We start from the raw sequence: 26,696 nt of genomic DNA, 5'->3' as shown, positions 1-26,696 counted from the left end.
TAATGTAAGAAATTTGAGAAGCAAGAGCTTCCCAGGGAAACAACACTACAAAAGATATTAAATGAGTTATCTGCCTGTCAAATCTACCCACAAAATCCTGAATATTTTTACCGATTAATAATATATTTGTAAATCATCGGAAATGTTTTTAACCATAGATGTTATTCTTTCTCCCTTATAGGAATAACTTGATAGAAGATAATTATTGAAAAATATCATAAATGTCAATGGGATCAAATGTTATTTTTTATAAAGGTTAATAGTTGATAAATTTTACAGAAATGTGCGCTTAAAAGGTTTTCGAGAAAGGTTAGAACCCAAAGGTTTGAACCGATATAAATCGAACCTCAATCATTAACTGTTATTTTTTTTTATTTTGAACTTATACCTGAACTGAACGATCTAACTTAATGTTACTTAGTGTGGTTAAACGGCTCGTTTTAAAGCCGATTTTTCAAAACCGCTAACTCAATATCTTAGCCAGAAAAAATATTTTGCCAAAGCCTGGAGATTTCGATAATATATTGCGTAAATATCTTTCTGGATGAAATATTGAGACCGTTTAACAACACTCATGTAATATAATTTAAGTAAATTCCTAGTATATTATTCCTCCCTTAAAAAAGCCAAAAACCAAGCCGAATATTTTCTAAATTTGATCAAAATCAAGATTTTAAAAAAAAAAATTACCTTCATTCTCGGAATGATGTCAAAAATATTTTTTTTCTAACAGCCTAAAATTTCATTTCTCCGAGGAAAAAAAAGGCGAAAAAATTTTAGGTGCTAATTAAAATATTATATATATTAATTTTTTTTGCGAATTCATAATTAATATATTTTTTTGTTTATAGAAAATTATAATGTGATTTTGTATAATAAATAATGTAATTTTTTTTGGACAAAAAATAAAAAGAGATTTATTGATTTATTGGAAAATATTAAAAATGATCTATTTTGTATACTTTTATTTTTGAAATAATTTTAGTAAATTAAAAATTGTGAGTAGTTTTCTTTGTTTTAATTAAAAATAGTTTAAAAACCTAAGCGTTAATATTTATTATGATAAAATTATTGATAGGTATGTAGATATGTAAGTAGGTAAGCAGGAAGGAAGGGAGGAAGGAAGGAAGGAAATATGGTGGAAAAATAGAGAAAGTTATTCTAGGAAAATAACAATTACGAATTTTATATTAAAATATGGAGTTTTCTTGCTTGAAAAAGTTAATTGAGTATTAAAAAAGTTCTTATAACAGTTGCGACAATATAATTTATTAATATTAAAAAAATAAAAAAAATTTTTTAAAGCAAATTAAATAGATATTTGTGTTATAAATCGCAAATCAATGTTCGCGGACAATCATTATAAACAAAATTATCTTGAAATTAAAATTTTTTTTGAATACCGAAATTTTAAAAAAATAAATATATATAATGACCTTCAAATTTTAGGCGTAATATAAAAATTAACATGATTATTGTATATAATACAGGACATTGAAATTGAAAGAAGAAAAAAAGAAGAAAAATAATTGATGAAGATTGTTAGAAGAAAAATAATTGATGAAGATTGTTAAAAGATAATAAATGGGAGTTTTGATCCATTATTAAATAAGATGTTTCATAAAAAATAAAAAATTTCCGGTTGTGTTTCTAGATCGGCTTAATACTTAATAGCCGAACTAAGTTAGCCGTCTTCTAAGTGTGGGCTAAATAGCCAAAAAAAAAGCAAAAGTAAAAATTAAAAAAAAAACGTAAAAAACAACAAAAAAAACAAGAATAAAATACAAAAAATTAGTAATATACCACCAAATATTTTAAATAAACCAAAATTGGATGTTCTAGATTAAATACTTTTTAACCTGTTCTAAAAAGTAATTAAGTTATCCAAATTAAGCCGACCTACTTAGGACACGGTTTTCAGATTCATTATACGTTACGAATAATGAAAAGAAAACGTTCTATATTCGAAATTATTCGCAAATATTTGAAATTTTTTAAGAAAGTATTCGAACATATGTTTCTTGTAAAATTTTTCTACTAAATATGACAATTCATATTTTTATTTTCAATTCGACCAATCGAATTAGTGTTTCCGTTTTATTACTCGTAAAAAAAAATTATGAACTGGGAATTATTCAATTCTTCCATTATTGTAGTACCAACCAATAAAATTATTATAAATGCTTAGATCTTACCTCTGTGTGTGTATGCATAGATTTTTTTTAAAAAGTTATTTGTGAGGATTTTTTTTTCTTTCAAACTTTGATTATTAAATTGATAACTTCTCTAAACAATTATAAATTTCTTCAATGGTAGACATGCTTAACTCAGCTCTTTCTCCTTAAGCAGTGAAAATTGATAGTTGCATCAGAAAAACAAAAAAAAAATTCTTTTAAAAAATAATGTTTTTTTAATTCTCCTAAAATCATTCCAAAAAAAATAAATATAATATGGAAAAGATGTGTCGTAATCGCAAAACGAATCTAGGAAAATAATTCGCCGGAAGAAAAATCAGCGGGAAAAAATTCCCTAAGAAAATAATTCCCCAGAAAAAATTTCCCCCCTTTTTTTTATATCCTAAAAAAATATTTAAATTATTTGTAAAAAAATTAATAAAATAAAGGAAGAAAAAAAAATCCCCGGAAAATAAAATATGTAAAATTTGTAAATAAAAATCGTTAAACAAGATTATGAAATAATAACTAGTGAAGTGTTTAAATATTGAATTTTACATTTTTTTTCAATTTTAAAATTGTAGAACTTCTTCCCATAATTTTCATCTATTTCTAGTGTTGTTAAACGGCTCGTTTTGAGTCAATTTTTCAAAAACGGCTAAAACTCAATATTTTAGCCAGAAAAGTATTGTATAAGCCTCGAGATTTTCAAACCGTTATGCCACTTATGAGCAAAATCTTAAGGCTTGCGTGATATTTTTCTGGGTGAAATATTGAGTTAGCCGTTTTTAAAAATCGGCTCAAAAATAAGCTTTTTAACAACACTATCTATTTCTATAAAAACCTATCATGTTTTCTTTTCCAAGATGTCATAAAATCTATACTTTTTATGCTATCTACCAAATTATAAAGTATCAAAGCTAACAACCGATTTATCAATTCTCATATTTTTAGATTACCCTATTTAATCGCTTAGAAATTAAAACAGAAATGCTCAAAAAATCCTTTAAATGTCGAGAATATAAATACTTCAACGTTCAGAAAATATTGAATATAATTTTCTTTTGGAAATATTTTCGTTATTTTAGTGTCGTTATTTTTGATAATTTTTTTTTAAAAAAAAATTTCTGGTTTTTTTTTCCGGGGATTTATTTTCCTCTATATCTAATTTAAAATTTAAAAAATGGGGAATTTATTTCCGGGGAATAATTTTCTACGGGAATTTTTTCCCGGGTAATTATTTTTCTAGGATTCTTTTTCCGAGGAATTATCTCCCATTTTTTTCGGGGAATTATTTTCGAGGATTTTTTTTTCCCTGTTGCGGTTTCGATTAACAAAAATCTTATAAATTTATTTAGCATAGCAGTGGAATAAATTTATTAATTAATCCTTTCAATTATGTTTATGATTTAATTATTTTTTTTAATGCTTAGGTGTACAAGGGAATAAGTGTTTCGATTTTTAAAAACGGCTAACTTATTATTTTAGCCAGGATAATATTCCATTAGCCTCGAGATTTCGCTAATAGATTCCCAAATCCTTGTGCCATCTATGGGGAAATTTTAAGGCTTAGGTAATATTTTTCTGGATAAAATATTGAGTTATGCCGTTTTTAAAAATCAGCTCAAAACGAGCCGTTTAACAACACTAGAATAGACAAGGATTGTAAATTAAACTATGCCAATTTTACTTGCCATAATTGTAAACTGGAAAAATTTAAAGGGTCTGAAGAGGATAAGGGAACTATTTAAAGACATATATTGACTGGACCTTGATAATATTATTCAATGTCATATAAAACTGTCTCAAGGTAACATTTTTATATTAAAGCACCCCCCCCCCCCCAATTGGATATCATATACTAGCTAATTGCATTATTTCTTGTGGATTGCCTTTATTTTAGCTTTGATCATCGGAACACTTCCTCTTTGCTGGAAGGAGGGCCGGGTGGACTCTGACTTAAGGGAAGGGGAGGGGAGGAGAAGATGGGAATTTTTAGCTCACCTTTTTAAAATAAAGGGAATTTTAATAACAAGTTATATCTCGAGATTGGTCTACAAGGGAGAGGAGTGTAATAAAAATTATATTTTGTAAGTTGTTTTTTATTATTTTTTTTTTAAATGTTCTTTTCCATGATACGATATATTTATATGATATTTGATTTATATTTGGAAATTGATGTTCGCTTATTATTTTTGATAGTGTTGTTAAACGGCTCTTTATGAGCCGATTTTTCAAAAGACTAACTCAATATTTTAAGCCAGAAAAATCATTGCCTAAGCCTCGAGATTTTGATGATATATTTCCAGATCTTTGTTCTTTCTATGAGCAGAATCTTCAGACTTAGCTAATATTTTTCTGGATAAAATTTTGAGTTAGCCGTTTTTAAAAATGGGATAAAAACGAGCCGTTTAATAACACTAATTTTCGATTTGATATATAAAACCCGAAGTTGTAAGATTTTCAAGCTTGGCCCCCTGTTTAAAAAAAAAAAATTTTTGATCATTTTAACGGCCTTATAAGTGTGCAAAAATTGAACGTTTCAACACTTAGTTTCAAAACGCAAATAATGCATTTCAAATGCATTCGTTTTAAATTGGATACATTTCCGTTTTGCATTTTATATATAAATATCTTACGTTTTTTTTTGAAACGTTTTTTTTAAATTTTGAGGTGATAGCATGGATAACAACATCTTCTAAGAAGTAAAATAATCATATTAAATGATTACAATAATATTTTTAGCTTATGGAATTATGTTATCACAAAAAAAGATTTGCTAATTAAATATAGGGCAAGCCTTTTTTGTTTTGTTTAAGTATTTAGATGTTTTTCATATTGAAAAAAATAATAATAAAGGTTAACGTTTCAATTTAAAAATACCTGCGTTTGCGTTTTGAAACGCTGCGTTGAAACGTTCAATTTGTGCACATTATAAGCTGTGAATCTCGGTGTATTTATGTAGTGTGGTTAAACAACTCGATACGGGCCGATTTTTTGTAACCAGAGTTGTTAAAGGATCGTATCTAGATCCTCTATCTAGATATAAAAATGTGGTATCTGTATCTGTATCTAGATAGATTTTTGATTAAAATATCTGTATCTAGATATTATTTTAGACGATGTATCTGTATCTAGATCCATTTTAAAAGTATCTTTTAACAACGTAACTCACTATTTTATCAAAAATGATTACGCAAAAAGAACTTTTCTCAGAGATGGCAAGAAGGTTTTGAACATCTATTAACGAAATCTCGAGGCGTAGGGCAATATTGTTCTGGCTAAAAGATTGAGTTAGCCGGTAGTCTAAGATTCGGATCAAATCGAGCCGTTTTAACAATCACTCAGATTTATATTTTTAAAAAAAACCAAAAAAAATGGGTTAGTAAATTTATGAATTGCGATATATCATTTAATTCAAAAATGTAAAATTATCGAAAAAGAATTCAAATTATTAAATATAAAATAAAATAATTTGTAATTAGAAGAAAAAAATCGCTTAAAATTGTGATCAATGAATTACGAAAATTAACGGTTTCTTTTAATCACGAAGAGCAGAGTTTGGAAAAAAAAATCTTCAAAAAATTTTTTTTTTGAAGAACAGAAATTTTTGATCAAATTTTACCTAAAAATGCCAAAATCTTTTGTAACAAAATGAAATCCAAACATTTTTTAAAAACCCTGAAAAAAAGAGTATTCGATCCCGAAAAAAAATAACAATGGCCTACCCAATGACATATAATCATACTTAGACTGACGCTACATTCAGAATAATGTACTCGTTGAGTGCAAATCAGCTGGATTCGCCATTTTGGTAACCCATATGGTAAATTATTCTCATGTTAAAAACTGATATTAAAATTGATAATTTGCTTTCTTATTATCTCTGATGATCAGGTAATTTTTTTAATAAAGTTTGCGTCAGACATAGGAATAAATTGGCCTCTCGTTTATAATTTGTAATAGTGATAATATGGGTAATCAAAATGGCGTCCCCAGCTGTTTTTCGTTGATGTACAACTTTTAACGAATGCATCATCAGTCTAGGTATTATTATATGTCATTGGGCCTACCCCGATAAAAATTTGAAATAAAATTTTTAATATAATTTTTAATTCACTCAACAAATAAATTTGTTGTATATACGCAACTAAATTTATGTAATATTTTCATTCAAATATTTTTTTTTCCCCTCTTATATAAAATCAAAAAAAAAATCATCCTTTTTCAAGAATAAATATAAGATCTGGGGCTATAAAAAAAGGCGTGAAATAGAAGTTCACTTTATGTACCCAAACTAGAGATGTTAAACGGCTCGTTTTGAGATTTTTGAAAAAGGCTAACTCAATATTTTATTAAGAAAAATATTACGCAAGCCTGAACATTTTGTTTATTTCATAGAAGGAAGAAAGGTCTAGACAAATATTATCGAAATCTCGAGGCTTAGGCAATATTTTTCTGGCTAAAATGCTGAGTTAGCCGTTATTAAAAATCGGCTCAAAACGAGTCGTTTAACAACACTAACCCAAACTCAATAAAGAATATTATGGGATTTTCGTGATCTAAAACTTGCTTATTTATATAAATATAATTTTTTTTTTAAAAAAAATACATCAATTACATATATTTCACCTGACCCTGACGATCAATTCATCAATGTCAATACAAATCGGTCTGGTAATATTTTGGTTTCAAATAAATAAAAAAATTCTAAGATTTTCATTTAGGCATCACCAGCTGATTATATTTAAGGCTTCAAAATGCTCATAGGAATTAAACTGTTATATTCCATTAGTGTCGTTCGGGTTCGATTTAAACAGATATTTTAAAAACACGGCTAATTTCGATATTTTGAGCCAGAAAAATATTGCCTAACCCCGTGAGGATTTCGCGAATAGATGCTACAAACCTTTGTGTTATCTATGAGAAAAATCTTCAGTCTTGCGTGATAATTTTTCTAGATAAAATATTGAGTTAGCCGTTCGTAAAAATCAGCTCAAAACACTATATCTGTCACCATTGTCTCCGCTGTGTTCAATTTTTTATTTTTTTGAATGTGGCTACTACAAAGGGATTAATTTTTAATATTTCATTTGTAAATGCCTTTTTTGATTTATGTTTTTTTTTTGGTGTAAATAAAATATCAATATGATAGAAATTCATAATATATTTAAATAAAAATTATTCAACATATGGCCCAAAATCCTACAAAATTTTTAGCGTTATTAGGTTTTTTTTGTATAAAATTTTATTAATTTTAAATATAATATTTTATTAGTAGAATCATATATTTTATTTAATTTAAAAACGAAATTGGATATTATTAAAATCGAATTTACGCACGCAAACATAATTATAAGATTTTCTGAATGTGTATAATATGTTTAACTTAAAAAAAAAAGATGTTATTTAAAAAAAATTGAGTGGTAATAATTAAAAAAATGGCATTATTTTAAAATCGAGTTTTTATAATTTAATTAGATCTGAAAACTAGTGTTGTTAAACGGCTCGTTTTGAGCCGATTTTTTTAAACGGCTAATTCAATATTTCACCCAGAATAAATATTACGCAAGCCTGAGGATTTTGCAAGAACAAAGGTTTGGACATCTATTAGCCAAATTTTGAGGCTTAGGCAATATTTTTTTCTGGCTAAAATATTGAGTTAGCCGTTTTTTTCAAAATAGGCTCAAAACGAGTCGTTTAGAAACACTAGCGAAAACCTATAACGTATTCCTTAGTATATTAGTAATAAAAATGAAAACTAAACAATTTTTGTTTGACAAATGATATTTATTTTTCATAATCCCAAAATATTCATTCGTGTAATTTTTCGTGGTCAGTTTTCAAATTTTTTATCATATTTCAGGTTACAATAAAAGCTTACAAATGGTGTTTAGAATCTAAAGTCAAGGCGTAGCGGATAGGGGCTGAGGCACGGCGTGCCCTTAGAAAATGGAAGAAGAAAGAGGAGGGGATTAGTGTTCTTCAAAGAAAATTCTTTTCCAAATACATTAATATTCTTTTAATTATTACGAAAATAAAAATTAAATATCGTATTTTTTTTTCTATAAGAACAAATTTGAAAATTTGAAACATTTCATTTAGTCCAAAATTTCGGAAAAAAATTGATGTGTTTTACAAGATAAGTTGAAGGAGATCCGTAAATACTGAGAGGCTAAGGATTTTACTCCAACTAAATTTTTGCCCCCCCCCCAACTTAAAATATTGCTGCAGATTTGGTTATTTTCGTGACAGAGTTAAATTTTAGTATACTATATTATTTAGTGACAAAAGTAAAAATTGTATAAATTTCCAAAAAATAATCTCAAATCAATTAAGATAAATTAAAAGTGTTATATATATATTTTTTTGGAGAAATAGGCTTTTCCCTTCAATTTTAGGACTACAATACTGTTAGAACCTAAACTAATAGGGATTCTGATTCCAGAAGTAAATATATATTTTTTAAAGTGATTACAGTTTCAGGTATTTAGATTGCGCGAGGTTCTGAGGGTTTCAAGTCTGGGTTTTAACTTTGCATATGAATGATAAAGTGTTTACTTGGAAATGTTAAGCTCATTAATTGGAAAAGTAAAGCTCAGCTATCAATTATTTAAACTCAAGATATTTTTATTGGGGTTTTCCTGTTACGGAACAGGTGTGGAATTTAAATTGGGCATAATCTTAATTTACAGAAACCACTCAATCAATTGTGAAAAGGTTGCCAATTATAAATTAGCACGTGTTAAAAAAAAAAATAGGGCCTATGTAAGTTGTCGAATTTGTGCTTGATGATCTGCATCGATCCCAATCAAAATTATTTTTAAAAAACAACTTGTCCCACCGCCCCGATCCCGAAAACAATTTTTTATTTGTCCCGAAAAGTCCGACCCGAAAAATACTTATTTGCCCGCCATTTATTTCAAAAAACTGAATGCCATTTTTAAAAATTTAAGGCCCGACCCGGCCCGGCCCGAAACCCGTTCGGGTAGGTCAGGATTTGCCTATCTCCAATTGACATAATTACCTTTCCTTTTTTGTTTTTCATGTAAAGTGTACGAAAAAAAAAATATGGGAGGAAAACGTTTGTGTACTGAAAAATGTTCAAAAAACTATATAAAAATCTTTTTTTATCGATTTTATTATATCCCAAAAAAATATACGAAAAACAAAAATTTAACGTACGAATGATGAATAAATAAATCTGCGCTATAAAAAAAAAGTGGATATTCTCATAGGAGCCTGTATTTTTCGTAAATCGAAAATATCGACTCCTAATAATCATTATAAAAGGATATTATAAATTTATCAAAAATTGTATATCTTTCATTATGACATAAAAATTAAAATTTGTTAGGAATCCCCGGTAGAGTTAAAATTGAGCAGAGTGTGTTTTAACATGATTAAAAACACACTAATAAATAATTTGGCCATTTACGTCAAATTCCTAATTTATCATGGACAAATAAAATATAAACATAAGAAGTAAAATAGTGATTAGAAAAAAAAAATGTTTCATAATATAAATGGTCAAAATAACCAATAATCATTAAAATAAATCAAATTTTTATTAGTAATTATTAGAATTCACCTACCCATTAATATTATATATAGCAATATTATTTATTAGTATAATGTATAATAAGCGTTATTTAATGTGTATTTTTATTTATTTACATTTTTAACGAATATTTTGGACAAATATGAAATTCCTTTATCATTCCTCTCCCCCTGACCTTCCAAATTGCTAGCGCGCGTGTCACTGAGAGACGAATGCCTCGGATCAACTGCCCTGCTACCATTAGACATTATCTCATTTTCGTTGAATTTATCTTTCCCGCCATCCACCTTTACATGGCCATTAGATTTTATGACACTTTTCCTTTCGTCATTATGTCGTTCTCCATTTTTAGAAATAGTGGGCTTGTAATGGACGCCTACTTTAGTCTTGTCGCAATAACGATGAGTGGAGCTAAAAAAGTTACCCCTCTTGGCGGTTCTCTTGATTAGGGTGGAAGTTATAACGTTAGGGAGGGCGGAGGTGTTCCCCGAACCGGATCCTTCTCCCCCCTCTTCGCCGTTCTCGTGATCCGCCTCATCGGTCGACGCTCCATTGTTAGCCGACCCGTTACCACTCGTGAAAAAACTCAACCTTTTCCACTTGGAATGATGATACTTCTTAGAACCAGGAACTGTGGCCGTTCTGTCCAAGTCAAACGTTTCGAATGTTACGCCTTTCATGCCAGAATTTTATCAATAAATTCATTACCCCCCTTCTTTTGAAGCTCTAGGTTTTTAGTGAGTATCGTTTTTTTTGAAGAAGATGAAGTTCCTGGATTGTGGAATTTTTTCGTGTTTTGCTTTTCATATAAAAGGAGAAGTTTAAATGCTATTATTTTTTTGAAATATTGTCCAGGAAAGAGAATATTATATTCAAGATTTAATGACACTAATTAAGAATCCTGGAATTTTTGATGAACCTAAAAATGCGAGTAATCTTTTTTATTCGTTCGTTCAATTCATAAATTTCCATTTTTATTTTTTTTAATGTTAGATTTCCACGTTTTTTTTCTCTAAAAAAAATACTTTTTATAACTAATTTTTTTTTTACTACCATTTGTTAAACATAAAAAAATTATTAAAAGAAAGGAAGAAAAAATAATTGAAATAAAATATAAATAACAATTTTTTGAAAAAAAATAAATGAGAAATTAAAAAAATGAAACAAAATAAAATAAAATAAAATAATAAATTTAATTTTTTCTGAATCGGACGTTAAACCTTATATTGTGTTAAATGTAATATTTTTTTTTTTGGATATTTTTTTATTTTTGGTCATTTTATTTATTCCTTATACTCTCGTGATTTTCCGATCACATAACTTTACAAAAAAAAATTATACAATTTAATTAATTAAATCCTTTTGTTTATAGGATAATTTTTTTAGTTTGAAAAGTTCGCCGAAAATGGAAAAATAAATTTTTTTAAATATATATATTAATTAAAAGGTTTTAAGAAGAAAAATAAGGAAAAAGGGTTATTTTAGTATACTAATTTCGTATTTTAATGTTACTTGGAAAATGTCCCAAGTTGCGTTAATTAAAAGTAGTAATAACTAGTTTTTGTGAACTAAATGGTGGAATCGTATGTTATTCCTATAATTAGTATGAAACGGCTGCTTCGGCTCGCCTGGTTACAAAAAAATTTAAGAAAACCTTGTGGAAAAAAAAATCGTTATCGCATCCAGAATTAGCGGGATTAGAAATCTTGGAAGAGGGACAAATCTAGGAGTCAAAACCGGAAACAAAACTCCATGCTTAAAATAAATAGAAACCGGAAATTTTCATGAAAACCAAATTTGGAAACGTTTGCTAGAAAAGTGCGACTAAGGCTTCTGGGAAACAGAATAAAATGATTGATTCTGAACGAATCAGTATTGAAACATAGATTACCCGGGCCAAACTGAAATACAATATAATCTAGCTATCTAGAATAGCCAAGACAGCGCCCTATCTAAAACAGAAAATAAATTAAATTAATTCTACAAATTATACTATATACATTATCTTTTATTTTGGAAATAAATATTTAGGGGAAAAAAAGAAGAAGATTAGCCGGAAAACATGCCTAGGAAATTGCTTCAAACAGAAAAAAAGGGTTCGTTTTGGGAAATACCCTTAAGTCGTAAAATAAAATTTTTTTCTTCATTACTTTATTAAACAGAGTTAAGAATATGAAATATGAAAACGCATTTGCCTCATTTTTTAAAAAAAAATTAATTCAAGAAAGAACAAATTTCTAGTGTTGTTTTAAACGGCCCGATTTAAGATTTTAGACAAAATGGTATAATGTAGGCCTCAAGATTTGGGCAGAGGTTCCAGAACTTTCTGCCACCTACATAACAAAATCTTCGGGGTTACGTTATTTTACTTTGGAAATCTTAAAAGGGTGGTTTTTATAAAAATCGACCCCAAGTCGGGGCCGTTTAACGAACATTATATTAAACCGAATCTGGGAGAAATATGAGTTCCATTGTTTGTTTTTTTGTCACATAATTTATCTTGGATTAGTTACATGTTATAAATATTATTTTAAAAGTTTTCTTCTTTAATTAGTGTTTTTAAAAGGCTAGTTTTTAAAAACGGCTAACTCAATATTTCATCCAGAATAATATTGCGCAAGCCTGAAGATTTATTTTGTAGAAGGAACAAAGGTTTGGACATCTGTTAGCGAACTCTCGAGGCTTAGGCAATATTTTTCTGGCTAAAATATTGACTGCCTAACAACACTATTCTTAATTCCAAATTATCAATAATACTAATGTAATTATTACTTTTTTCTAATACTCATTGTCTATTCTGTTCAAAAGATGTAAAATGATAAATTTGGAGAAATATATATAATATATATAATTGCTTCAAATTGGCAGCACGACATGTCTACAACTCTGCAGATCATGTATGAATTATTAATATTATTCGATACAAAAAAAACGGTTATTTAATATGAAATTTATAATAAAAAACACAATTCACAATTTATATAATATATAAAATGACTTTATGAATAGAAAAAAATTTAGTCAATATCTTTTGTAATTTTTTTGTCATTGTTAAAATATCAATGCCATATTTCGTATATAATCTTAATAAAGAGATTTTACAAAAATAAAAAATAGATTTGAGTTAATAGCATTTTAAAAAAAATATATATTATGTCTTAATGGTTGATTATTCTTCATTCTAATAGTAAAAGAAATAAACTAATCATAATTTACTACCCCCCCCCCTCCATCCAGGATGAATGCCAATGATGAAGATAATCCTTCTTGGGGAACTCAATTTTAAGATGAAGCAGCGTGGCTTAAAGTTCAACCAGTACAAGGATTGCAATGATGATATATTCATGTGGAATATAATATTTTTAAGATCTTGGTCCTTGTAGTAAGCTTCGATAAAGTCCTATCAGTATTATGAGGCTCTAGAGCGGAGGGGATTAAAGTCCCCTGTTATAAAGCTTTACACCTTGCTAGAAAATTCTTGTGCATGCATCAGGCCTTTCATTTTCCACTAAAATGGCAATCAGATTTAGAAGCATTGGAACAAGTGAAGTGTACCCGAACCCCTACTGTGAAAGCATTCTAAGACTGTTTTATCCTGATAAAAGGGGTATTTTGGTGTTTTGTTTAATTATGTGGCAAGATGATGTTTACAAACAATTCCGTTGTATGGTAAGGGCAAACCCAAATTACTAATTATTGAGTTCGAGTCAAAGATTCTTGGAAGGAATTACTGCTTTATTACTTTTATTACAGACTATGCAAATTAGAATATTTCGGAGATGTAAATTTTGAAGGAAAGATATATATTTGAGATTTTGTGGATATAATTTACTTCTCAATTTTTTGGAAAGAATTCTTTTTTTATTTTTCATATAATTTTTTTATAATTTATTTTAAATTTATTACTTATATTTTAAATTTTTAAGTCCTATTATTTTAAAATTATGTTGGATCATGTTGATAATAAGATTATTTAATATTTATATATATATGTTGATTATTATTTTATAGCAACCTTATATTTATAGGTAACAGGGTCTTTCAAACCCTAACTTATTAAAGTTATTTACTGCTTGCCAACAGTTCTTATATTATCTTCTATCTAAATCTATTCTCAAATCGTTACCTCAATTTTGTTTTACTCTTATGGATAACTCTACTTTTAAATTCTAGAATATAAGCATATTTTAGGGATATTTAAGAAAAATTAAGATTTATGGACTTGATAGAAAATATAATATTTTCTCGGTGCTTCCAGGGATGGCATGGTTTTCTCAAAGAAGAGCTCCACCTTTTCAGCTTCATTGATAGGGATAGAGAAATATAGTGAGAAGAACCGTTTCGATATCATTGGTTTATTACAAAAACAAAAATCAAATAACAATTACATTTAGTTTTTTCAAATAATAATATTTTCTTTTCTTCACCAATCACAATATCTTAAATTGTTGATTCAGTGGCGTAGGCATGGGGGTGAGGTTTGGGGGTTCAACCCCCCTCCCCCTATCCCATGATAAAATCCTGGTTACGCCACTGTGTTGATTGGCATTTTATATATAACAATAGGGGAGACCGGGGATAGTGTGTTCCCGGGGTAGGTATTTCCTTCTCAAATAATTTAAAAATTAATAAAGTTTAAGATTTGAAATTTAAGCCATATATGTATTATAATAAGATGCTTAAGTAGGTCCAAAATTGTTTCGGACAAAATTGCTCATGAAAAATTTTAAATGCAAATTTAAGTTTCAAAATACCCAAAGCAACTTTTTTAAATTTTACATTTTCACGAATAAATTTTTTTATAAAAGTTGTTCAGACTATAAATTCTAAATGATAAAAAAATCTCCATTTTATCATATATAAAAATATTGACAATCATTATCTTAATTTAATATTTTAAATTTAATTTTTAAATGATCCTGTGGACCTGGGGAAGGTATTAGCGGGGTGCGTCTTTTCCTTTTACATACATTCATTAAAATATTGGTTATGATTTTGTAAAATGGTTCGAACATATATTAGAAAAACTAACAAAGAAAATAATGATAATCAAAAGGCAAGTATTCTTCAAATGCTGAAAGATAAGATACCTTTGACAGTTATAACCATGAATACGAATTTAAGTTATGGGAGGTATATTTTTATATTTAAATAGTATATATTTAAGAAACTAAACATTAAGAGGTATAATAAATTGTTCAAAAGGAATGAAGATTTTCAAGAGCTATATCTTCACAGATCAGTATTTTCTCCAGAAGCTAAATTAATAGATTATTTAATTAAAGGATCAAGATTATTTTCAGGATTATGCCCTAAACAAGTATTTTAATCCTTTGTTATATCATATATCTCTGTAAAATGAATTATATAATCTTTAAATTTATGCCATGGTATTTCTTTAGTTAAATAATAATAAACTTGAGAAAATTTTTTAAAATTATTTACATTATATGTTAATGAAACATCTTTATTAATTTTAAAATACTTTAAAGTAAGAATTTAATATATTAGAATGATATTTATTTAAGTGTGTATGATATATATATGTAAATAAAATGATGCTGCCATTTATTTATAAAATGATGCTGCCATGTATTAATTTTAAAATGATGCTGCCATGTATTAATATTAATTTTAAAATGATTTATTAATTGTAGCATTATATATATTATATCATGCATTAAATCATATCTTACCTATATATTAAAGATTTAATTATGTGTATATGATATATATTTAAAATAAAATGATGCTGCCATGTATATTAATTTTAAAATGATTTATTCATTGATTTAGCATTAAATTATATCATGCATTAAAACATATTTTGGTTCTTACCTATACATTAGAGGTTTAATTATGTATGATATATTTTATTATATTAATTATAAAATAAATTCAGAATAAAATTTAAGAATTAGGATTTTAATTAGATTGCCTTAATATATAAATAATTTAATGTCTTATGTTTAAATTTAGGTTAGAGTTTTAGCTTATCAAATGACCAAGAGGTATAGTTTACAAGTACCAAAATATTGGGAAATAACTCAATCAGCTGGTGAAGACTGGTTTGGAGCATTTATTAAAAGAAATCCAACTATTTCTTTGAGAACACCAGAGGCTACAAGTATAGCCACATTGGATAGAACTGTTTTTGGACCTCTAAAAAAATATTACAACAGTGCCTTGGATGCTTGGATGAAAATGCATCCAGGGAAAAGTTTTACTATATATGATATCCCTAGAGTAGTAAAGGATGTCCTTCCAAAAGCCACCTCAGCTTCAAATATTTAAAAGGGTTTTGAATCCTCAGGTATATGGCCCCTAAATCCTTTAATTTTTAATGATGAAAATTCCAATCCTTTATATTATAATAAAATAACGATCCTAAATGAGAATTTAAATTTATCTGAAATTATTTCGCAACCATCTGTCAGTGATAGTTCTGTTCCATCATCTTCTCACGTGGAAAAAGATTTTGCTCCAGAAATTATTAGTCCCCATCCAACAATATTTAAAAAAACAACACGTAATCAAATGACTTCAGCCATTTTAACCTCTTCACCTTACAGAAAAATAGCCAGATCTAGGGCTAATAATCTGGAAAAAAAATCAAACCAATAATAAAAAAAGTTTAAATATGAATGCTGGCAAAAAAGAATTTTGTTTAGTGTGCCACAAAAACTATCAAACTCGCCACCATAATGAAGATTGGTTCCAATGCCGTAATTGTCATTTATGGGCACAATGTTGTGATTTTAATCCATTTTTTATATGTAATAAATGTGTTGTATGTTAATATTATATGTTTGTTATGATTTTTGTATGAAAAAAAATGAATAAAATGCTTAGAAAATGATAGTCTAAAACATGCCCCACAAAAGGATAATACGTCCCCCGTCTCTTTTTCATGACTCAAAAATTTTCATTTTTTTAAAATTTAAATATAATATTTTTTTATTAGATATTAATTTCTACCGTAGATAATTATATAAAGAATAAAATAACATCCAAATTATTTTGATAAATTATTTCTCCTCCTTTTCACAGCCTCTCAATTTTTTATGGACAATATAACCCCGGTCTCCCCTATATATAATTATTTATGAAATATGCAAGCGATGACAGTTCGGACCAATTTGCAAGTTCTTTTAGATTTCCTTTGGGAGTGTGAGATCCATAAAATCAAACCAATATCATATATTTATTAACAACGGAAAGTCATAATCTATAAAATAAATAAAAAGTTCGTATTTCAAGATATAAAAAGGAAAAATTAATTAACAAGAGCACTTATCAAAGTATTAAATTTATATAATTATTATAAGTAAAAAGCCATACAAAAAAATGTGCACCATTTATAGCATTAAAAATGATACTAATTGATTCAAATGACCAAAAATACATGCCATAATTGGTTTATATTATTATTACATGGAATTATAGAGTAGAGGAGAGGTATTTAATTATGTAGTAAATTTATTAATATATTAAAGTAATCTTCAAAGACTTCAATTATCGAGTCGCGAATATTTTGGAATTTCCATATAACTCCTTCATCTTCATCTTCTTTCGTATTCTTTACTATGCCGGCTTTTTTTTAAGAATCAAATTTTAATTAATTCAATTTTGCTTCTAAATTATTTATATAACTATTTAGATAAACGGGTTGTAAAACAATTTTAATCTTCAAAGCATAGCATCTATAAATTTTTTTAAATATAGAAATATACCTAGAAAATTAAGTTTAATATAATTCATTAGCTAATATGATTATATTATATTTAGATTTGAATTATATAAAATTAGACAAAACTAAAAAATGCCTTTTTTTTTACTTTCAATCAACGTGTATAAAATATTCAAAAATTAAAAGAGAAGTCAATATAAAAGGAATTTATTTTTTTACCGTTATAATAAAATATCCTAATCGCGTTTATAGCGTAAATTTAGCTAAATGAAAAATATAATAAATAGCCAAGACCAATAACCAATGTTCTGATGTAGGGAAGATATTAAAAAGAAGATTGAATATTTTCAATTCCTTATAAAACAAGAGATCAGCTTCTGGTGTGGGAGCAACCTAATTCCCGATTCAATCATCACTAGATAGAGTTACATTGATCCAATCTGGTTTTAATAAACGGCCCAATTTAGGATTTTTAAATAAAAATGATCCGATTAATATTTCAGCCAAAATAATATAATGTAAGCCTCGAAATCTCAGGGCTTACATAATATTATTTAGGCTAAAATCTTAAACTGGCCATTTTTTAAAAATCGAACTAATCTAATCCAATTATACTGCCCTACTCTTTCCTTTTGAGCTTTTAAATTAATTTTTTTTGAAGATTTTATAAATTTTTACGATGGATATTAACGTTTTCTACCGAAAATATTATCGATTGATTTCATATAGCCAATTTTTTACATTTTATATAATTTTAATTAATGAGAATGTTTAGAGGGGAGTTTAAAATAATGTCTTTTGAAGAAAAATATAATTTTAAGGTAAACGAACCCCGCTTAATTGAAAACAATGAGTATATAAAGTGAATATTTGAAAGTATATACAATCGAAACAAGCAGATAGAAAAGTGAGAGAGGAGAGCGAGAAAGAGAGGGAGGGAAGGAATGAAGGAAGTAATGAAGGAAGTAATGAAGGAAGTGATGAAGGAATGAAGGAAGGAATGAAGGAAGTAATGAAGGAATGAAGGAAGTAATGAAGGAAGGAAGGAAGGAAGGAAGGAAGGAAGGAAGGAAGGAAGGAAGGAAGGAAGGAAGGAAGAGGAAGTATGATATAAGAATTTATATTTGAAAAGTTTTCTCTTTATCCCTTTACCTTTGCCTTCAAAAAACAAAACTAAATAATAAATAAATCTCTTTGATTTTTTGTTTCTTTTAAGACTACCTTTTTTTTTAAATGTTGAACAAATAATTCCTTAATTTATTTCTTGTTTTTTTCCTAGAATTTTACATGAATTATTTATCGAAAATATAATTTAATCTAACAAAAAAAAATTCTCCAATCTCCAAGCATATTTTCTGAATCATAAATAATTTAATCTTTTTTTTTATGCAATATACTTACATATATTATTTAACTAGCCGCATAAATTCTCAATAATGAATGTGTTAAATATATATTTTTAACAAAGATTAAAAATATTAAGTAATTTATGTAATTGACATTGCGTGATTTATCAAATGAAAAAAAAATAGTATAATAAATAATATTATATCTAAGTTATACTAGCCTACATAAAAGGTTTCATCCTACTTAGTATTGTTAAATGGCTCGTTTTGAGCCGATTTTTGAAAACGGCTAACTCAATATTTTATCCAGAAAAATATTACCTAAGTCTGAAGATTCTGCTCATAGAGGGAACAAAGGTCTAGACATATATTATCGAAATCTCGAGGCTTAGGCCATATTTTTCTATCTAAAATGTTCGAGCCGTTAAAACAACACTACTTCCTACTGCTACCTAGCTAAACTCTCTTTATTCCTATGTTATCTCCCCAGTTATAATTGGATGAATATAAAGAGCAAGCGTTAGAATCTTGGGGTATTTTTTTTTTCTCTTCTCTACGGTTTATCATTTTAATATAAATATAAAATAAAATTATTTATACAAATATCACTTTAAAAATGAATTTTGACTAAAAAAAAATTATTCAAATGTCTGCTTAAAATAAAAATTTTTTTTATAATGTAATAATCGACAAATTTTTTTTTTATGAGAATAATTATAACGGTAATCAAAAAGCCATAGTGTAAGGTTAGCGACATCATAAAGTCAAGAGTTCATATATTGATATACGAAACGAATTTTAACACATTTTTTTTTAAAATAGATGTTATATTAGGTAAAGAATTATTGAATAGCAAAATTACATTATTTTTTTTAGGTCATATGGTTTTTGTCATACGATAAACATGCATATTGCCAATTTTATGAATTCACTTTGATCATAAATTTTGCCGTTGTTTTCGAATAAAAACTTGTATTATGTGGGAAGGCGAGCAACATTTTTTACAGTATTCCCTTTCAATTCGAATAACATTATTATTAAAAAAATATGTCATTATCCCTATTTTTACAATTCTTTCTAACAAAGTCCAAATTTAAAAAAAAAGATAAATTTTTTATCCTTAATATTTTTATTTATGATGATAATTTTGCCTTATAAGATTTGAAGAGTTTAAAGAATCGGATTTTTACTGAAGGAGATTTTATAAAAGAATGACATTATAAGTAATTTTATTTTATTTTTTCTTAACAAAGATCATCTATGTGTCATTTTTTAAAATATTATACTAAGAGGAAATTTGTTCATTTTGTAGTGTTGTTAAATATAGTGTTGTGATGATTTAATGAAACATTAAAACCCATCCATTTAAAAATATTTTGTTTGCAAAAAAAATAATTAAAATATAGACAAAGCATTATTGAAGATTCTTTTATTCTTTCTTTTTGTTATTTTAATTATATTTGCAAACAAAATATTTTTATATGGATGGGTTTTAATTTAATCGTCAACATGTTTCATTAAATCATCACACCACTGCAGCTCCAATTTTAAAAACGGCTAACGTAATATTTTAGCCAAATATATTATGCAGGCCTAGAAATTTCGTTAACAGATGTCCAAACCTTTCTACCTTCTATGAGGAAAAATATCCAAGCCTGCGTAACATTATGAGCCAAAATATTGGGTTAGCCGTTTTTAAAAAATCGAGCCTTTTTAACAATACTAGTTTACTTGGTAGAAAAAAATATTAATGCGCATAATTTAGTTGGAACTTGTTAGGAACATATTTTTATGGATAAATATAAAATTATATTAAATTGAATAGGGATTACCATTCTATAATAGATATAGCTAGAATTTTAGACATCGCCAGACATAAAGTCAACCGTGCCTTAATTAAGTGATTCCAGTGAGATTTTGTGCAAATGAGCGCGAAGAAAAATATTCCAAATCGAAAAAATTATATTGTTCGAAAACAATGGCAAACCCTATAATTAAAAAAATTTAAAATTTTACCGCAGAGTAAATTTTGAACTATTTTAATATTTTATAAAATGTTTAATTTATTAGTTCACAATAATATGCGCTCATCCCGAAAAATTTATAAAGTTATTCCTACAAGTGCTGTAAACATTGCTTCAAAAAAGAAACGTGTTACCGCTACTCGTTATCTTGGCGTTACTAGCTATTCAAAAAAAATAAAATAATAACGTGTTATTTGTTACTTAAAAAATATAAAATATTATATATAAATTTTATTTTTTATTCATAGATAATAAAATAACACAAAAATAATATATTTATAATATAAATTTCTTTTGTAAATTTTTATTTATTTATTTTTAACAACTATAGATTTTCAAAATTTTGATCAGATAAACAAGTGTCCGAGTGATTCTGAAACTGTAACTCTTACCTTGGACTCAGGCGATAAATATAATAATTGATCTTCTATTAGAACTTCACATTCATTTGAAAATAAATCTAAAATCCTATTATTTAATATTAAACAGGTAAAAAATTTTTATAAAATGACAAACGTCGCTTGAGCAGTCTACGATCAAATTATAAAGAGCCACAATAAAATCATCGGTAATTTTCTAAAATATATGAAGATATATTTAAATGTTAACCTTTTTAGTTCCTAATCTTGTTCTTAGAAAGCTTCATTTTTTGTTAGCCTAACACAATAATTTTTAAATTATTTATAAGTTGTTCTAGTAGTCATATATTGATTTTAATCGAGACAAGTGATATTAAAAGTTTAGTAAATTGATTAAAATACAAGTTTAACAAAAATTTAAAATAGTATTCGCTAAAAAATATCAATTTTAAGAAATTTGATGCCAGATAAATTGCAGGGTGAAAAGGATTGTTATTAGGTAGAGCTGGGCCCAATATTAATTCGTACTAAAGAAATCATATTGGAACGGAAAAACTCATGCTTGCGTTTTTTTGTGTACTTTTTTTTAAAGGCTATAATTATATGATTTAAAAGAAGATTGATTTTCCTATTTTTTTTAAGTTGGTTTCAAAATAATCTTAGCATTTGTAACTCCTGTTTAAAACCTATATTATAAGCTTAAATGGGTTGAATTTAAGATCTTTAATAATATAGATCATAATAACCTTAAATAAGAAAATTCTAGTGACTATATATATTTAATAACAAATGTGCATACAATGATGTCAAGAGTAAGTCATGTATGCTGTATACTGATGAGATCTAACAAGGTCGAAACCTCTATAGTTACGAAATTGATATCATGTAATGTACTATAAATTTTTTTATAACCTGTTTATAAAAAAAACTAATTTAAGTTTCAGTTTAAAAATTTATTTAAAGTTCGCTTAAAATTAATGTTAAATAAAAGTACAGATTTTATTCCCTTTAACACGCTGTATTTCCAATAAATAAAAATATTGAATTCAATCAGTCATAGTAAGCCTGAGATGCTTACTTAAATAGAGATCGAATACATGCTGGATAAAAAAATTTGACTATATCGGGGCACCAGTAAGATATATTATTTATCCTTGAAATTTTGCTAGATAATTATAATAAAACATATTTCTTTGAAAAATAAGAATTGATAGATTAAAAAAAAAAAATTAAAACATTCTTTTTAATTATTAGTAAAAAAAATATATTTAAAAGCATTTGTTAATTATAGTAAAAGAGCATCAAATGCCTAATAATACCTATTTAGATATCATAAGTGATATTCCATTTTAAAACACAGAATTTGATATAAATATAATGTTTACAATAATTTACATGAAAATATCTTATTATTTAACGAGTAAACCCTTTATATATTTTTTAAACATAAATATATTGCGATAATAATAAAAATATTACAGGATTTCCTTGAATACTATGGCATTAATGTTAATAAGCGATTTTCTAATAGAATCTCACATTCATTTGAAGATAAATGGAAATTATTATTATTTAGTCAATTTTTTTCTTCAAATAACAGATAAAAATTATAAAATGACAAGCGTAGCTTGAGCATTCCATTATTCCTTGTCACCTATCCTTACATCGAATCCCTATTCATCATACCAAAAATTTCATTTTTCTTTTCTCTTTCATAAGCTCTCATATTTCAATCAAGTCTCAACTTTCCCCTTATAGACATATCATGGAATGCTGCCCCGCATTTTCTAAAATATAAAAATCACCAAACACAAAATCAAAGGCATCTATGTTCTGAACCCGGAAAACTTCTTTCTTGCTTCCAAAACCATATTTTCCCTCTTTTATATTCACACTAATACTCCTACCTCATCCAAAAACGCCTACATACATAATTCATCAGACACATTTATTCCCCTCCCACCTACCATTCATGATGACATAACCAATCTCCTAAAATCCGATAAACCTCCAATTATCTGTAGAATTCTTAAAAGTCCCAGGGTACAGGTTTTCAAAGCCCTTTCCACCTGCCTTCGATTATTATTAAATAACTTTTCCTCTCTTAATCATAGGCTCAAATTTTTCTCATTTTTCCTTCACCCCTCCAACCTCCCAACCCAGGGATTTAGAAATCTTTAACCAAAAAGTTCAAAGACGCAAACTTACATCCCCTCGTTCTTACATGTACTCAACCTCTTAAACCCAAAAATCTTTTTAGCCTACAATGAAAGGCCAAAATTTCTAACATATCAAATCCGCCCTCCACTTACTAACATCTGACGACAAAATTGTTGTGATATAGTTTTGATATATGAAACAAATGTAATACTTTTTATTTGATAACTATGCTTCTTGATGTGAGTTTGAGACATGTTTACCAACATTTTTTTTAAAATTAATTAATTAAGCCATCATTTTTCAAAATTAAATTATTCGTACTTTTTGATAATTAATTAAGCTAACATTTTTTAAAAATTAAATTTGTTAATCAATATATTTTTTTGGTTAAATAAACATTTAATATACCTTTCTTGCAGGAAAAAGAAAACCCACAAAAGTAAAAATTTTACTTTTGTTGTATATATGTCGTAATTTTTAAAGGGATCATGACTATCCGGGATCTTCACTGGTTTTAAAGGGATAACTAAAAAATTAGGGTTTTAAGTTAAGGAATGATAATACGGTATTATCACGTTTTACCGTGATAAAGAGGAATCTTATATATTGTTATTTATAAATTTTCAATGTTGTTTTATTGGTCTTATGAAATAGGTTAGGTCTAACATAGGGTATCAATCGAGAGCTAATAAAAAGATCTATTCAACTGGAGGTCAATCTCTCCGCCGTAATGAGCGAGTCTAGGTCTGGGAACATAAAATATCGATATGGGTATCAAACAAAAGCTAATTTAAATATCTTTTGACTGTAAGCACTCATTCTTGGTCTTGATGGGTTATGACTTGGTGGGGGGGGCGGATAGAGGGGGGTGGGGTTAAAAAATAGTTTTTTTGATATGGGTATCAAAAAAGGTAATTTAAATATCTTTTGACTCTAAGCATTCATTTTTGGTCTCGATGGGTATGACTTGGTCTGGGGGGGAGGGTGGATGAAGAGGGGGGGGTAAAAAATATAGTTTTTTTGATATGGGTATCAAATAAAAGGTAATTAAAATATCTTTTTATTGTAATAATAATAATCACTTTAAGCGGGTGGGTCTAAGTCTTGGGGGGTCAGAAATATTTTTATAAACATAAAAATCGATATGGGTGTCAAATAAAAGCTAATTTAAATTTCTTACGACTGAAAGCAGTCATTCTTGGTCTTGATGGGTATGACTTGGTCTGGGGGGTGGATGAAGGGGATGGTAAAAAAGAAGTTTTTTTTATATGGGTATCAAATAAAAGCTAATTTAAATATCTTTTGACTCTAAGCATTCATTCTTGGTCTCGATGGGTATGACTTGGCCTGGGGGGTGGATGAAGAGGGGGGGGTAAAAAAATAAGAAAGGTAATTAGAATATTTTTTTACTGTAATAATAATAATCACTAAAAGCGGGTGGGTCTAGGTCTTGGGGGGTCAGGAATATTTTTATAAACATAAAAATCGATATGGGTGTCAAATAAAAGCTAATTTAAATTTATTATGACTGAAAGTCTTGGCCGTGATGGGTATGACTTTGCCTGGGGGGGGGGGGGTAGAATAAAGAGGGGGTGGGGGGAGGGGGTAAAAAAATAAGTTTTTTTGATATGGGTATCAAATAAAAGGTAATTAAAATATTTTTTTTATTGTAATAATAATAATCACTTAAAGCGGGTCAACAAGTACAAAGATGCTGGAGAAATCTTTGACAATCATCAAAAAACAAATTATCACAAAAGCTGTGAACTGATGATTTCTTCAAATTAATTCAAAGTGGGGTTATGATTCCCATTTTATCACATATTGACAAAAATAGAAATAAAATAGCAAAAGAAAATAGATGTAAGATAAAACTAAGTAGAGGCCATTCTATATTGTGGATTGCAGATCATAGCATTACGTAGCCATTTGGATTCAAGAAGTTTGAATTTCAATAATAAGATAATGAAGATAATTTTCATGGTCTTATAAAATTTAAAGCATTAGGGGATTCTGCATTAATGGAAAACCCCACATAATATTTTAAACAGAATTATTTCTGAAACTCTTTGTCCAACAATGAGAAAGAAATCGCAAAAAGCTTGTCCAAAGAGATGGAGTCCTCGCCATCAAGCAGTAACAGCTTTCATGGAGTAAGAAGAACCGATTATTAATGCTCTTACTGAAATATCACAATAGCCTGAAAGAGATATTTCCTCAGAAGCAAGCAAATTATTGGATTAAATCCTTATACCAAATTATACAAATATTTTATGTAATACTTTTAAAAAACATGACATTGACTTGATTGAGACGATGAGAGTAGCGGAGAGCATTTTTTTAGAACTCAAGGAAATTAGGGCTATTGTTGATGAAGAATTTCATATTTTATATATTGTTGAATCAAAGGCAGAGCTATACGAGTTTAATATTTGTCTCCCTCGACTTGCAGCAAGACAAACTCATCGTCCAAACATTAATATAGGGTAAGTAGAAAAGTATTATAAAATAAATGTCTTTATCCCTCTCTTAGATACATTTATAACCCAAATAAATGAACGGTTTTTAATTCATCAGGCAGCACTTACCAATCTGCAGATATAATTTCCACAAAAACCTTCCCAACCTTTTTCAGATGGTGATAGAAAAAAAAAATATTTAGCAGATTTTTATCATGAAGATGTTTAATTATCTTATGATGCCTTATTAGCTGAATGCCAACTATGGTATAAAAGATTAACTATGGTTGATATAGTCCCAAAAAAATGCTATGAATGCTTTGCATCATTTCAAACATCTTTTAGATTATTTTTCCAATGTATTAAATTTATTAATTCTCGATAAAAAAATTAACACAGGGTATAAATTTTTGCCGTAAGATGTGATAGAAGGTTTTATCATCAAACAAGACTAGTAGCTTCAACATGAAAAAACATAACGGTAATATATCAAATAAATTTAATGTCAATGTGTAGCTCAATCCTTAATCTCTAAAATAAAATTAGAGCATCTATGATAGTTTTTGAGCTAGATGAGTTTATATGAAAGTTGATTTTCTGCCCCAGTCTAAACATGATATGTTTCAACTGGCCATGCGATAGCGCGCTTCTTTTTTAATGCTTCCTTTTTTCTTATCTTCCTCTTTTTTCTCCTTCTCTATTTTAAAATATTTTTTAAATTTTTATAAATATTATTAAATGTCATTTCTATTTAATATAAAAATTATATATGGGAGGATGTCTGTTATTTTTTAAGGAAATGATTAATGATAAAAATACTAACAAACATATTCTTTTAATTTTGGAATATTTTCTAAAAATATATTTCCAAGAAAAATTTTTTTTATCATCAAAAAAAGGAAAAGATAAAAAAATTATAAAAA

The 26,696-nt window shown here is 27.3% G+C and overlaps 1 protein-coding gene across 4 annotated transcripts in view; it reads right to left on the bottom strand.

The window, feature by feature from the left end:
- LOC135927777 (uncharacterized) overlaps positions 1–26,696 on the bottom strand; it is an 88,491-nt gene that overhangs the window by 30,276 nt on the left and 31,519 nt on the right. Inside the window, exon 1 of one of the 4 annotated variants that reach the window (XM_065463958.1) lies at positions 9,852–10,663. The exons of the other annotated variants lie outside the window; for them this stretch is intronic. Coding sequence (XP_065320030.1) covers positions 9,852–10,415 — 564 coding nt within the window. The 5' untranslated portion in view covers positions 10,416–10,663. Of the gene's footprint in view, positions 1–9,851; positions 10,664–26,696 lie in introns of those variants that run through there. 4 annotated transcript variants of the gene reach the window in all.

Source organism: Gordionus sp. m RMFG-2023, chromosome 4 (assembly GCF_954871325.1).
Source record: "Gordionus sp. m RMFG-2023 chromosome 4, tfGorSpeb1-WG-v2, whole genome shotgun sequence".
Lineage (NCBI taxonomy): Eukaryota > Metazoa > Nematomorpha > Gordioida > Chordodea > Parachordodidae > Gordionus > Gordionus sp. m RMFG-2023.
Note: the sequence above shows the minus strand (reverse complement) of the source record. Positions and strands in the feature narration are given on the sequence as shown.